This window comes from Oryza sativa, chromosome 9 (genome assembly GCF_034140825.1).
Source record: "Oryza sativa Japonica Group chromosome 9, ASM3414082v1".
NCBI classification, from domain to species: domain Eukaryota; kingdom Viridiplantae; phylum Streptophyta; class Magnoliopsida; order Poales; family Poaceae; genus Oryza; species Oryza sativa.
The window spans coordinates 6,301,696-6,316,930 of record NC_089043.1 but is presented as its reverse complement, the minus strand read 5'-3'; the positions used below and the strand labels follow the sequence as shown (position 1 = coordinate 6,316,930).

Here is a 15,235-nt window from a genome sequence, read left to right as displayed (position 1 = left end):
GGTCCCGACGATAACAGAGACACGGAGGCGATGACGACTCTGGTATAAAATGTGACCAGAACTCGAAACTCTAAACGAACTAGACGCTAAGACCAGCAACACGACAAGACGATGCAACACAAAATTCAACAAAGCAAAAACTGAATAGAACAAAGCAATGGCACAAAGATGGCTAGGGACAGGATGTAAATTTTTTTGTATGGCTATTTTCTGGTTATAGGTAGAAAAAAAACTCACCGAGCAACGAAAACTCTGATACCACCTGATGAACCCTGAGTTCCACTCGACACTCAAGGCAGTTGTTTGGCCCGATCTTTCGGTGAATTGATGATAACTACGATTTGGGAAAAACGTTGACGATCCGACTACAACCGTATAAGACGTTGCATTGTGCCTTAGCGATCGATACACCTCTCCGTGGATTGTTGATTTTGCCGGTGCAAATCAACCTTATTCCTGCAAGCAATCGAGAACAAGCAAGAATAAGATATAAAGCAACTGAATTGCTAGATAGACAAGACGCACAAAGATAAATTGATACATGATAAAGTGGGGTTCCGAACAAGCAGACGGACGGTCTAGCCGACACGCGCGCTGCAAGCGAAGTAGCAATGGCTAAACTTACAATTAATCAAAACCCAAGCAACCCTGAAGGGGTATCTAGCTACTTATAGGGGTGGGACAACGACCATGAGGATCCTAGGGTCGTGCTCCACCAGATTGGGGCGCACCCTACATGGCCCCACTTGGGCTAGGGTCCCAAACGAAGTTACAAGCCCAAAGGCCCAAGATGGAATTTCGCAATAAGGCTGGATCCGTTGGAAAGAGGATTCCGAGAGCTTTCCATCAAGTACTCACGGGCCGAAAACAGAGCTTGTATGGAGATTTGGCGGCCGTTTGAAATCAGCAATGCATCAGGTGGCCGAATCGGATTCCAGCACTTGGAGGCCTTGACCTTGATGTCATCTTGTTCATCCATGATGTGAGCAATGGTTGCATCTGTGGTAGCCATGGTCACATCACCAAAGGGAACGACTGAACATGGGACGACAGGATGTTTGCGATGGTGAATCCTTTGATTATTGATCTGAGAAAAATGTAGTGATTGGTGCATATTAGAAGAATCACATGAATCATGTTGGGACTCGGTCATCAGATAACAAGTATTCAGAATAAACTATTACGATCTCTATATGATAGTCGCTCTTGGGACGGGGGGGTGGATGGGAGTAAAACTTTTAGTTCCTGTCATATCGGATGTTTGGATACTAATTAGAATTTGTTTTATTTTCTTAAAAAACTTATATATATATTTTTTTCGCAAAATACATTGTTTAGTAGTTTAGGAAGCTTGCTCAAAAAAAGAGGTAGGGCCTAAAAGCTTGTAGAATGAATATATATTTCAGAATGAGTGAAGCCCACAATGATATAACTAACTCGAGTGGTGATCAGCATAACAATAAGAGCGGTTGTAGTTTTGATCACTAATTAATAATAGTGATACACATGTGTCGTACACAACATAATAGCATATGTCATACATATGTATATATACCATTGCATAATGACACACGCAGATACTAATAATACTAATAAGCTTATTTCTTTCCTGTCCATACCAATTAGCAATTTGCTTCACCGGTAGGGATCTTGGCGTATGCATAATCCATGGCCTCTCCCTTGCTGTCCATTGCTTGGCAGTAGTACACCGTGGCTGCTGCAAAGTAGAACAGCTGCTCTGCACCAGACAGCAGAGCATAGACGACCAAGAGGCATAGCCCCAGTACCATGTTCTTCGTGTACGCAGCAGCGACCAGGTTCACCGGGCTGACAGCTATCGACAAGAGGCAGATGGCCACCACCAGCACGAGGCCCTCCTTCCTCCTCACCCGCGTCATCAGCCGCCACGCCTGCCGGAGCGCCCGGATCCCGCGGCGCTCCGTGTCGCCCACCGACACGGCGACGCTCACCATGCCAACGACGTTGAAGTAGAGGAAGGCGAGGAAACAGAGGACGAAGAGGAGGACTTGCACGGAGAGCACCTTGATCAAGTAGTGCCGTTGCACTTGCATGACGGAATAGATTAGAACACCGAGGAGCGCCATGTATGTGACCCGGAGTACGGTGACCATGGCGATGGTTATGAGAGGACCCTTGAGATTCCCCTTCATCGCCTTGCGGAGGAGCTCCGGGAGCGAGTAGCGGTCGCCGGAGTAGGTGGAGGAGGCCGCGAAGAAGCCGACGCACTGATTGACGAAGCCAAGCACCAAAGCGACGAGCTCGACGGCGACGACGACGAGGATGAGCTGTGTAACGTCATGTTTCAGCTCCTCCAGGATCATGCGGTACTCGGCGCTGGAAGGGTCGGTGGTCTGGAGCTTGATTGCAAGTTCGGCCATGTCCATGGAGAGTGGCTGGACGAATAGGACATTGGTAGAGAGGACAAGGAAGCTAGGAAGCGCGATCAGGAGGAAGACAGGTGTGAAGAGCTTGGGGTTCTGAGTTGGGAGGACTAGGGCTTCCTTCAGGAAGGTAAAGCATGATGAGAAGTTAGCGCTTGTTCTGGCTGCCATAGCTTACAGTCTGCCACGAAGCTCGATGGATCTACCAGTTGGGAGGATGGATTGGTTATTCTAATATACAGGATTGCTACTAACTGGACTACCCAACAAGGGAGACTTGGAAAATTCAGTCTCAAGTCATTGTTGCCTTAAATTTTACGCTATGAAGACGTGGATTATCTTTTGTGCTGATAGCTCAATGGCTGAATAAATAAATTATTATTTATAATAATTATGCGAGGATGCAACACTACTGCACAAATGATATTTGCAAATGGCTAAAACCTAATTTTGCAAACGGCTGGGTGGTCCCACATCCGCCAACACGTATGTAAAAGTCGGTATTTTTCCAAGCGGGCAACACAACCATACGTGAAAACAAATTAAGTCGCGTGCCTAAAATAAATTGCCAAAAAATAAAAATTCCAAAAATCAAAACCCTATCTCGTAGCCATTACAGGATCCACTATGAGGCCACTTGAGTGGACACCCCAGGTAATATACCGTCGAGTGTCCAATATGACCAACACACGTATTTGGATGTGTGATCCATACACGCATAAATAGCCACCCAACCTTGGAGAGCGCTATCGCGCGGCTAGTCGTGCGCCACCCGACACACACTTGCTAGACGACAAAACAACCTCCTCTAGTCTCTCCTCTCTTTACACACACACACACTTTATATACATACTTTGTATACTCTACAAAGTTTATATATACGTATGTAGTATATACATACATATATGGCAAAATTTGCTACGGGACACCCAAAAAACGTGTAATTAGCTGTGGGACATCGTAAAACTTTGATTTAGCTCTAGGACACTCAAAAAAAGGTGTAATTTGCTAGAGGACATTGAAACCATTATTTTATTAATTTTAGGTCAAATGGAGAGAGAAACAACCAAAAAAGACGAGTTTGCCCTTTAGAGCCGAATTGTTTCCCCATCTAGCACTTGCGGCGACAATGTAGATGGCGCTATGCAGAGGACAGATCCATGGCGGAGCAGTGGAGACTGCATCATGCGTCGATGTCCATCTCCTCGTCTCCTCTCGTCGCCGGCAGATTCATTGCCATCCACCACTTGCTGAGCCACCGCCCCCACTGGAGGAGCTGGAGAGGGGCTCTCGGGGTGAGCAGCCGGCCAAAATCCTCGGCCTTTTGCCCCCCTCAAATCTCTGACCCGAGATTGGAAGTTGCGGCAGAGCCAGCCATGCAATGTCCCTCATGCTTGTCGTGCTCCAGCTTAGGCTCCTCTTCCTCCTCTCCAGCCTCATCATCAACACCATCCTGGCGTGCCCTCCCTCCATCCCGAATCCTCAGCTGGATTGGTAGCAAAATCTTTTGTTGTTCTCAATTTATCAATAGGGTGTTTTAGGCGATCTGATGCAGCCACATGCTTGCATAGCTCATCAGAGGAGATCATGCGAATGCCGCCATCGTTGCCCTCGCCACGGTGGTCCTCCATGGAGGACACCACATCACTGTTGTATGTTGTTGTGTGGGTCATGTGAAACGACGGCTTGTTTCTTTTTCTTTCTCTTTTTTACCTGCAGACAAGAGGAAGGAGAGAGGTCTGAGGGGCATTATCGTCTTTTAAAAAATTGCTCTCTCCATTTGATCCAAGAAATAATAAAGTAATGGCTTCAGTATCCTTTAGCAAATTACATCTTTTTTAAAGTGTCCTAAAGCCAAGTCACGTTTTTATGATGTCCCACAGCTAATTACATATTTTTTGAGTGTCCTGTAGCAAATTTTGCCTATATATATATATATATATATATATATATATATATATATATATATATATATATATATATATATATATAGCGCTAAACCGCACCAGAGTGCATTATAAGTAAAACGCTCCCCACCTCTATCCTCCCCACGCGCCCACCCTCTCCCACGCCCACGTTCTTTTTCCCGCGCAACAACCTCCCTCCGTTCCTTTTTTACCCAACGCCGTTCCATTTTCTTTTTTTCTTTTTTCGTTACGCCATATTCCCTCCGTTCCTTTTTTTTCTCCGTTTCATTTTTTTCTTTTTTCCGCACTCCGCATTCCCTCCGTTCCTTTTTTTCTTGTTTTTTTTCTCTTTTTTTTTCTCATGCACTCTGCTGTTTTCCTTTTCTTTGGAGTAAAAAATTTACTAACAAATTACTTTCTCACCTAATCTTCTTTTAGTAAATAAACTATTAGCTTTCAGTCACACTATAACTTTACCAGTAAATCAATTACTCACGTATACATTATTATAGCCAAATATATATATATTTCGGTGTTATCTCGAGAAAGAAATTACTTCCGATAGAAAAATCTACTCTGGTCTTCACTCAGTAAATAATTTACTTCACAGAAAATCTGCTACATCCACTCAGAGAATAATTTACTTCACACAAAATCTACTACATCCCTTATCACAGTAAATTAATTATTCCTCGTAAAATTTACTCCTATCTTCTTTCAGTAAATGGATTACTTTAGAATGGCCATTAATTTTTCTGGCTTTTCCTCACTCATAAAATAATGCCTCCTGCCTTTTCCAAATAAATAGATTAGTTTTAATCTCGCCACACCAACAAGATTGACTCTGGTATTCTCTTAGAAAATAAATTTCTCCTAGACTGCTCTACCCACAAAATTTACTACAATCTTCTCTCATTGAAATAAGTTAGTCCCTGACTATTAGAGTAAAATATTTACCAACAAATCGATATAGCCAAAATAAATTACAACCACATTTTTGTCTAGTAAAAAACTACAGACATGTTTACAAAGATTCAGGGACACAGATACATTGATTCTACAATTAACAAAAGTAGACTCGCTATTCCTATTGCATCGGCAGAGGACAAATAGTAGCCGATGATGAAGCCTGCACCGGCAACCTTAGAAGTTCTGATGGGCAGGACTTGTTGGCAGCCACAGCAGATTAGCTACAGGTAGAAATCGATGGAGAAGGCCAATGACGGTTGGCGGCAGCTAGCTCGTGCACAAGCGATCCCCATCAAGAGAGGGATCTGAAAAAAAACAATGAACCACAGGGGCTTAGAATGCGCACAACAATGAACCATGATTACAAAAACTAAATTCAAACATGATCGGTAGAAATGGTGAAGTAGTGAGACTTGGATCTTATCGACAACAACAATGGTTCGATCCAGTAGACAATGCTAGGATTTTAGAAAGAAGAAAAAATGGGATTTGTTTACCATGCTATTCTTCAGCTGTGCAACCAAGTTTGTACTCCTAGCCTGCAATCAATGACATTGTGCAATAATTGTATATAGAATCTCCTCTTGTTCCAGTTCCAAATTCCTCAACATTGCACAGACCAATTGACAACTAAAATATAAAATTCAGACCGGAAAAGTAAGGAGGTGTTGAATGCATCCTGCAGGAATTTCATTGTGGTGAGAACCGAGCGTTGCTCGGTTGGCTAGCATCGCTGGTGAGCGAGCAGCCCGCACGGGTTCGATCCCTGGGATCGTCACCCGCGCGTCTCACCGGGATTTATTCCCAAATAAATAAATTTCCAGCTCTCCCGTGCCAGCGCCACAATAGCGCACAAGATCCTTAGGTGGCTTTGTGTATCTCATTAGCACGTGTGTGTGTATAGTTGATAGGTCTAGCATGCGTGTAGGGGTGTGTGTGTGTGGAGTGCGACGTATGTTCAGATACTACAGCTTGTACTCAAAGTGGAGAGCTCTCAAAAAAAAAAAAGAATTTCATTGTGGTCAGGCTTGTTGCTAGACTGCTGGTAGGAAGTCAGAGATAAATTCATTTTTTTACAGTGATTGATTGGTTCCATATATGGACTGCACGTCATAGCTACGGCAAATAACTATTCATATATTCATATTAGCATATAACTAAGCAAATGCACTATCATGCGGAACATATTCAGACGGATGGTTGTGATGGCGTGTTGAATAAAATTACCTCTTGATAGCACCAAGCAATTTTCGATTTTGAATCAAACTAAAAATAGGTAAAAATCATATCTCTTCAAAGCACCAAGCAATTTTTAGTTCTGAACCAAACTAAAACAAGGTAAAACGGGTTGCTCTTACCTGGCAACTTGATAGTCGTGCCGAAAGAGATCCTTGCAACCTGAAATTATAATCCAAGTTTGTGGCAATCTTACTAGCATAATAGGGCGCTCTCTAGCACAAAGAATCAAAATTGCAGCAATGTTAAATCTAGATGAGAGCATAATCAAATCGTACAATGTTTAGAAAACTGCTCTTGTCTTTTTTTTTTCAGTCATGAATTGGTGTGTGTGAATTGTTTAGAAATCTAACAGTATATACGGGACATATGGGAGATGTGTTCGCAAATTCATGTAACGAGACAGAAGCAAATTGAAGTGTATGGCTTAATTTAACCCGTGCAAATCAAAGCACAGTAAGGAAGATGCAACTAGCTAGACAGGGGACAAATCGATCTACGATGGAACATGTATGTATGTTATACAGCACCTGAACGAACACAAGCAATCACCACATATCCGGCGCCCGCAAATAAGCTGCAATTAACTGATCAAACACGGCAACTATGCTTTTTCAAAAAAACACAACAGCTATAGCCTATAGATATCGATCGAGCAGATAGATCATGGAGAAAAATAAAACACCAGATGAATAAAACATCGTGACTTCCATTGAACACATACGAGCATCCATCCATCCATCGATCCCTCAACATACCAGGTGAATTTCTTTGATGAAAGAACATACAACCACGTGACCACCTCCTCCTACCAATCCTTGGCAATCAATCGAGTCGAGGGAAGAAAATAGACAAGGCGGCAGGGGCAGTTACCAGAGATGTCCAAGCAAGAAGCCTTAGGTGAGGGCCAGACCTCACCGAGCCAGCGGCCTTGACCGCCATCGCCACCACCGACCACCGTTGGGGAGCCATGGAGGCGGCCACCATGTCGACGACGGGGAGGGGGTTGCAGGGCGACGGGGGCCGGTGGCTGAGAACCGAGCGCCCCACGAGGTTGGCGGAGCGGCGTCGCGGCGGCTTGGGTGGAGCAGATCGGCAAGGGCCGGCGGGAGGGGGGTGGGACGAGCTCGAGGCGGCGACGGCGGAAGGGAAGCCGGTGGAGGCCGTGGGCAGAGAACGGCGGGCGCCCGTCGTCGTCGTGGAGCCTGCTTCCAGATCCAGGCGGGGGCACCGAGATCCGGGTAGCCGAGGGCGACGACGTCGTCGAGGTTTCTCGATCGATCCGTGAAAACCGGGGTGGGACGTGGGGTGGTGGGAGCGTGGATGGTCATTGTTGTGTGTGTGGGGCCTGGGGGCTCGGTGGGTTTTTTTGGGAGGGGGGCATGGGGAGGGGGGGGGGTTGTTTAGGATGTGATGGGGAGCATCTTAGTTATTACGCATCGTAGGTGCGGTATAGTATATAGTGTATATATATATATATATATATATATATATATATATATATATATATATATATATATATATATATATATATATATATATATATATATATATATATATATATATATATATATATATATATATATATATATATATATATATGAATGATATCTATCCATCCTGTTCTTCTTGTCTTCCAGTCGAATTGCTTTATCAACCAACTCCTGAAAATCCTCATAGTCATGAGAGATCAACATAACTGACAGCTCATCCTTTAAGCCTTCCAAAAACTTCTCCTGCCTTTCCTCGTCAGTACGCACATCTTCTGGAGCATAACGTGCCAGACGATTGAACTCATGAAGATACTCTGCCACGGTACGATCCTTGTGCTTCAAAGCCCTAAACTCACGCTTCTTCAAAGCAACAACTCCTACAGGTACGTGTGTCTTCTTGAATCCTTCGGTAAACTCTTCCCAAGTGATTGGTTGTCGTTCTGCTCTGTTCATCCGGAAATGATCCCACCATTCTGATGCAGATTAGAAAAGGTAGAAGGAGAGGGGTTACACTAAAGACAAGACCTTAACCAGGTTAACACTGATCTGATGTGTGTAGACCATTATATTGTTCAAGTTGATTAAGCAAGCAACCTAGTATAGTTACACACTCATCAATGAACTACTCCAATGATGGGAATGCAACCATACCTACACACAAAGCAAACAACAAGTGTTCTACCCTACTAACTATTCTTCAAAGACACTTTGGCGGCATAGGTTCTAAGATAGATTCCAAACTTCACTCTATCTGAACACTTAAGATTCGACTATCATCTTCTTATTCCTCGATCCACTTGACTTGCAGAAGTTGACAACATCGACGTCTTCGAGTTTCTCCATCAAGATTAACGACTACTCAAGTTGAAAGAGGAAGGGGGAAGAACGACAAAACGATTTGCAAAGAATTCTAGATAAGGAAGAAAGGAAAATTTTCACAAATTATGTTTTCGGAAGATTTGTCCTTAAGGTTTGACCATTTGGCTTATCCTACAGTCAACCTGGCTCTGATACCAACTTGTCACGCCCGAAAATTCACTAGTAATTTCCGAACTAATTTGTGCATAAAATCCTCGTCCAGGAATCAGCCGAGGTACACAAACTGACAATTTAATATACAAATCCATCTTAATAATAACGTTACATACTTACAAAAGAAAAGAAAACAGCAGCGGAATTAACGGTCTAGCGATGGCTTCAGCTCCACTCCCACAGGCAGCTCAACTGGGGTATAAGCCAAACGTCTTCTCCTTCTGGATCCTTTATCTTCAACTGAGGTTTGATTGATTATTGCAAGAATGAGTATATGACATACTCAACAAGCCACACAGCAAATATGCAAGTGCACAAGGATACCAAAGGATGGCATAATATAGGCTCATTTGCAAAAGCAGCATTTAGCAAAGAGTTAAGAGTAGTAAAACAGTAGAGTAATTAATTAAAAATTTTAATCAACACTGAACAGCACACCCATGCTGCACAGGCCCAACCATCCTGAACAACCATACCCGGCTGTACAGATCTAACTCCAAACCAGGAGCTAAGCAAATTATTACCAGGTATAACATCCATAATTATTGTGAGAGGTGTGAGACTAATCACGAAAAACATTGCTCAACCCGCCCATAACCGCGGGCACAGCTATTCGAATAGTTTTACTCTGGCCAGAGGTGTACCACTGTACCCACAAGACACAACCCCACATCATGTCACCATGTGCCTCAATACCACCACGGTACCTCGGAAAGGAGTTGTGACAATACCCCTTGCACAACATAACCCATTACAGCGCACCTTTCCTGGATCATAATCACCCCCTTATAAACAAGGCATGGACTCCCCAGCGACCCCCGTGGACTTCTCGCCACTTCTCAGTCTGGCGCACTATAATGAATCACGCTACACAAAAGATAAAGCCGTTGCCCACGCTGGCTTGTGGTTAGCACGATAAATGTTTCACAACAGTAGCTCGCGAACCGGTCCTTAATTGTCATGAGCACGACCTTCAAAACCATGTGCTCACAACCCACCATTAATCATATTTTAATTACCAATTAATTATCATAACACGATTAACCATCGTGAGCTACCATTAAATATAACCATAAATAATAATGTAGTATATATGATTCATCCCATTAGTGAGCTAATGTTTCTAAGCATTGCTAAGCAATTATATATATAACATTTAGCTGAACCAAACCAATACATAAGGTTCAAGCTAATCAATTTATTACCCAAGGTATCAAGGAATAGGGCATTCAATGCAAATTGGCCATAACAAAGGAATAGGTTCACACCACCCGGTGACATTCGAAAATAAATGCACAGTTGAAATAAATAGAGAATTTAAATATAGGATCAACATGCTCAAAGGATTGTGTTTAGGATCTGTGTGACTTGCCTTGCAATAATCGGTCTTCAATTAATCTTCTTGATCACTTCCGACGCACTCACGAACCTTCGCAACGACGGAAACGACAAGCTAACACGCAAAACGAAGAAAAAGACTAATAAAAACCAAATAAACAATACATATAAAGTAAACAAACATGTAGATCATGATTTTAGATGAATTTAGCAACTTGAACCACTCAAAACCGAGTTACGATGATTTAGTTATGAATTTCCGAAGATTTAATCTATTAGAAAAACGGGAAAAAGAAAAACCGATGATGTCATGATGACCTCATCAATGGCCGGACCAAGATGGCGACCTCGCCGGAGATTGGATGGTCGGCTGCGACTTTGGAGGACATGAACACGTAGAGGACGACGAGACGAACCCAACGGTACTCACCCTCGAACCAAACGACGAACGACGACGGCCGGCGACGAGGTCTATTGGCGGCGCGGCTTCGGTCGGCGGTGGCGACGGGGCTCCGGTGACCGGCGACAGCGGGGAGAGAGCGGCCGGGCTTCTCCACACCTCGGCGCACCTTACGGCGATGACGGCGACCGGCGGCGACGACGGAGGCGGCGGCGCGACGCGGATGGAGCTCGGCCGGCGACGACGGCGGGGTGGAGCACGTGGCGGCGGCGCTACGAGGCACGGGAGACCACGGGAGAGGGGCAAACGAAAGAGGAGGACTAGGGGGTCCTATTTATAGCCTTGGATTGAAGAGATCGGACTCCTCCCGCAAGAAATCGATCCGGAAAATCAAAAACTCGGTTTTGGAGATAAACTCGAAAACGAGTTCGATTCGGATAAGATACTCAACGATTAGCTCCGATTTTTGGGGGTAAAGATAGAGGAGGATAAGAGGAATATTTCCCCTCAACTAATTTTAGAAAAACACAAGGGGAAAGGTCAGATTTGGAGGAGAAAAACCGAGCCAAATCGGTCTCAGTTCGGCTGCTAGAGGTAGAAGATAAACAGTGTTGAGGGAGGCAAATTAGACTTTTCGTCTTGGGCTGGCTGAAAACAAAGCAAAGAAAGAAAGAGAAGGGGGAAACTCGGCTGGGCCGACTAGGGCTGCACGGCTGTGCACACAAAAGAGGGGGGATGGGCCGGAAAGGGCCCAAGACTAGGAAGAGGATTATTATTACTTTTCCAATTAAATTAATCAATGAAATGATCTTTGAATTGTTAAAAATACTTCCAATGCTCAAATAATTCCAAGAAAAATCTTGAACATACTTGGACACTCAAAGTACTTAACAAAATTATAATTAGACCATTTAATGATTAATTTAATATGTGGGTAATTACTGAAATGCTCTTTGTATGATTAAAAATTAGGAATTGAGCTCCGAAAAAATCTGAGAAAATTCCAGAGAGTATAATTAACCATGGAGAATTTAATAAAAATTAAATCCATCCATGTCTTAAATTTAGGAAATTTTATTTCCCACATTTAACTTCACTTGTAAATTAATGAACATTTAATATAAATTCTAATAATAATTTATTAAATAATTTATAAATCCTGAATCAAAAATCAGGGTGTGACACCTAACAACAAAACAACTTAAACTCAACTTTACTTCACAATTCATTATTACATACATAACGAATTATATGTTTGAATGTTATATACCTAGAACCAAAATCTAACAAAAAAAAAGTTCAAACTCAGTTCAAACTTGTTTGAACAAGTTTGAACTTATTAGTAAAGAAGTTAATGTTCATATCTAAACATTTTAAAAAATTTCATACTCATTCAAATTGGGTATATACTCAATTTAAATCTTGGAGCCTATACTCCATGTAGCACCAGTTAATATATATATATATATATATATATATATATATATATATATATATATATATATATATATATATATATATATATATGACAGCGCTAAACCATACCCAGGGTGCGTAATAACTAAAACGCTCCCCTCACAACCTACCCCCACCCCACCCCCCACCCCCACCCACCGGTAGTAACAATCTATCAGCCTATGAGTAAATGAGTTGCTACCACTCTCGCGCACTGTTGTTTTTCTTCCGACGTGGAACCATAGGTAAAAGAATTACTAGCAGATTGTTCACGACCAATATTCTTTTTGTAAATAGGTTATTGGTTTGTACCATCCTTCTCTTAGTAAATAATTTATTGCCAACTTTTGGAGAACATCTGATGGAGTTATAAAGACTTATAGGTTATATATGTTAGCATATTTCGGTGGATAAATGGTTTGTCATTGTAACATGAATAGCAATACTGTATTGATACAACCGTATACACATTTAACACGACTAAAAACATTACAACAGGGTATTTTGCGCATTTCACCATCGTACAGTAAAAATATTAGAAAAAGACAATCACAAATAAAAAGACAATGGGAAAAAATCTACTGATATGAGCCCAGCCCCTTGCACAGGCTAATTACATCATTGCTGTTAGTTCCTTTAACTAACTAGAGGGCATCGCCACTGGAAAAGCATCTGAATCAGACCGCCCACCTACAGTTCAGTTCATGCATTTCAGGCCAGATTAAGGACGGCGAACAAGACATCATTCCTGTGGCGCCATCACCACTGGCATCCATCAGGACTCGATCACTTAACTGTATACAATATATCCTCCTGTTCCTTTTCCCAGCTTCCTGAACATAATACAGTGAATTCACGAATCAAAAGAAAATTCAGATGGGAGCAAAGAAGGGGGTGCTGATTGCATCGTGAAAACAACACTATATCAATAGACCTGATCATGCAACCATGGTTTTGATCACTGCGAAAACCATGGGCGTGAAAGAAGTGTAGAAAAGAAAGAAGAACAGGAGAAAGGGAGCAGAACATATCGACGCTGGAGGTGATGCCGGGCGAATGGAATCGCTCATGGTGTTGTTTGTCTAGAACCTGCACACAAGCAACAACACAGCACCAACAAGCGTTATCAAAATGAGGAAAAAGGGTTTGAGCAAGGTGACCTTGTCCTCGGTGAACATGGAACGGGGAAGGAGTATCTTGAAGGATTCGGCATCCACCAAGAACCGACATGGCGCTGCATCAATAAAACGAGAACCTCCCAGGCGGCCATTAGTTCAGATGTGAGGAAGGAAGGAGGTGCAAGCTGACCACATGATTAAGATCTAGTCCACCACCATCGATACCAAGAACGCCTCGCTGCCTCGACCATGCCGGAGGCGACGCCTGGATCCGGCGGCGGGGGATCACAGGCACGCGATGAGGTGGTCGCCCCCTGCCGCGCCGCCGCCTAGGCTGCCGCCTCCTGTTCGACGAAGCTGATGCCGAAGGTGGATGGCCGGGCGGACGATGGAGAGGCCTCCTGATCCAGTTGTTGCCGCTATCGCTTAGAGAGGAGCTGCATTGATGTGCGCTCGATCCGCCGCCGAGGATGTAGCCCAATCAACGTTGCCGTCGAGGTCGATGCCGCCGCTCGATCTGTTGAGGCAGACCTCCGCATCGGCACTGCCGAGGTCCTCGTCACATCCGGCGACGAGGAGCGGAGGATGATGCAACAGGAAGGGGGCAAGGGTGGCGCCTGATGGTTGGATGGCGTCCACCGTCCTGTTGCCAACTCACAACTGGACGACGCGCCTCCACACCTCCAACGCCGACAACCAGCCCGGATCTCGCCCGCCGTTCGCCGATCCTAAAAAAAAGGGGTGGACAGCGACAGGAGTAGAAGGCGATGGTGGCGGCGCTTTATGGACGGGGGAGGTGGCGGCACCAAGGGAGGCACCGATGTGGACGGGGAGGGTCATCTCGGCGGCGTCGAAGCCAGCTCTACCTCAAACCCCCGCCGCTGGATCCAGGCGGAGGACGACCGCCGTCGCCGGATCCGGGCGAGGGACAGCCCCGCCGAGCCCGTCGCCCACCGTTGGCGCAGGCCATCGTCGTCGCTCGCTGCTGGCGCAGGCCGTCGCCGTCGCCCGCCGCCGGAGGAAGCTGGAGGGACCCCGCCGCCTGCCGCCCAGCACACCGAGGAGGCCCAAGCCGGCGACCGCCTGCCGCACCCGCAGGCCGTAATCGTCGCTGCCGATCCATAAAAAGTGGAGATGGAGGGGAAAGTGGGTGAACGGTTTCTACGAGGGAGAGGGAGGGAGTAAATATAGTTAGCAGATAGAGTTGATAGGAAAAAATTTAGGCTGGGTTCGTTTGGACGTTTTCCCAGCGCGCGCTACAGTGTTTTGCCCCCGCGCACGCTTTTTAAACTACTACACGGTGTACTTTTTTTGCAAAAAGTTTCTATACAAAAGTTGCTTAAAAAAATCAAATTAATCTATTTTTGAAAAAAAAATTAGCTAATACTTAATTAATCACGTGTTAATGAACCGTTCCGTTTTCCGTGTTACTGTAGCGCGCTGGGAAAACGTCCAAACGAACACAGCCTTACTCCGTTAAGCGTAGGTGCACGGGAGGTAGGGGTGAAAACGGGGCGGGTATTACCCGCCCGCCCGGCCGTATTATTTCGGGACAATTTTGGGTAAAAAATTTGGGTACCCGGAAGTTTCTACGGATAGCGGGTTCGAATACGGGTATTTTCTATCGGATATGAGATGGGATTCGGGAGGACGGTATCCGACGGATACGGATTATCTGGTAAAAATACGGGTATTACCCGGTTATATATCCGGATAATACCCAGATAACATGCCTAGCCCAATAAAGCACTAGTGGCCAAAAGGTCCACTAGTACAATGACCACCATCAACCAGGAAACCATGCCTAACAACCCAACAACCAAAAATACTAATTACTGTTCAGTGTTCACTAATCCCACTAAGCAATGACGCCGAGACTACGAGC

The 15,235-nt window shown here is 44.4% G+C and overlaps 1 protein-coding gene, 1 long non-coding RNA gene and 1 pseudogene across 3 annotated transcripts; 1 reads left to right on the top strand and 2 right to left on the bottom strand.

Annotated features, from left to right (window-relative positions):
• Window positions 1-186: 186 nt before the first annotated feature.
• LOC107278761 (uncharacterized) lies at window positions 187-2,609 on the bottom strand. Of its 2 annotated transcripts, XR_010734996.1 has the most exons (3): window positions 1,620-2,609; window positions 859-1,087; window positions 187-456 (listed from the first exon to the last, which is right to left on the bottom strand). XR_010734996.1 is itself a non-coding variant. In XM_015795978.3 (2 exons), the coding sequence occupies exon 1, from the start codon at window positions 2,571-2,573 to the stop codon at window positions 1,623-1,625; it is 951 nt and encodes a 316-aa protein (XP_015651464.1). In that variant the 5' UTR covers window positions 2,574-2,609; the 3' UTR covers window positions 518-1,087; window positions 1,620-1,622. The 2 variants fall into 2 exon arrangements, 1 of the variants encoding a protein (XP_015651464.1); XM_015795978.3 differs by lacking the exon at window positions 187-456 and having other exon boundaries at window positions 518-1,087.
• Window positions 2,610-5,204: 2,595 nt separating this feature from the next.
• LOC107277725 (uncharacterized) lies at window positions 5,205-7,855 on the bottom strand. Its single transcript, XR_001540116.3, has 2 exons — window positions 5,776-7,855; window positions 5,205-5,583 (listed from the first exon to the last, which is right to left on the bottom strand). It is a non-coding gene; the product is annotated as an uncharacterized lncRNA (long non-coding RNA).
• Window positions 7,856-13,835: 5,980 nt separating this feature from the next.
• LOC136351803 (uncharacterized) lies at window positions 13,836-14,560 on the top strand (annotated as a pseudogene).
• The last annotated feature ends 675 nt before the right edge of the window (window positions 14,561-15,235 follow it).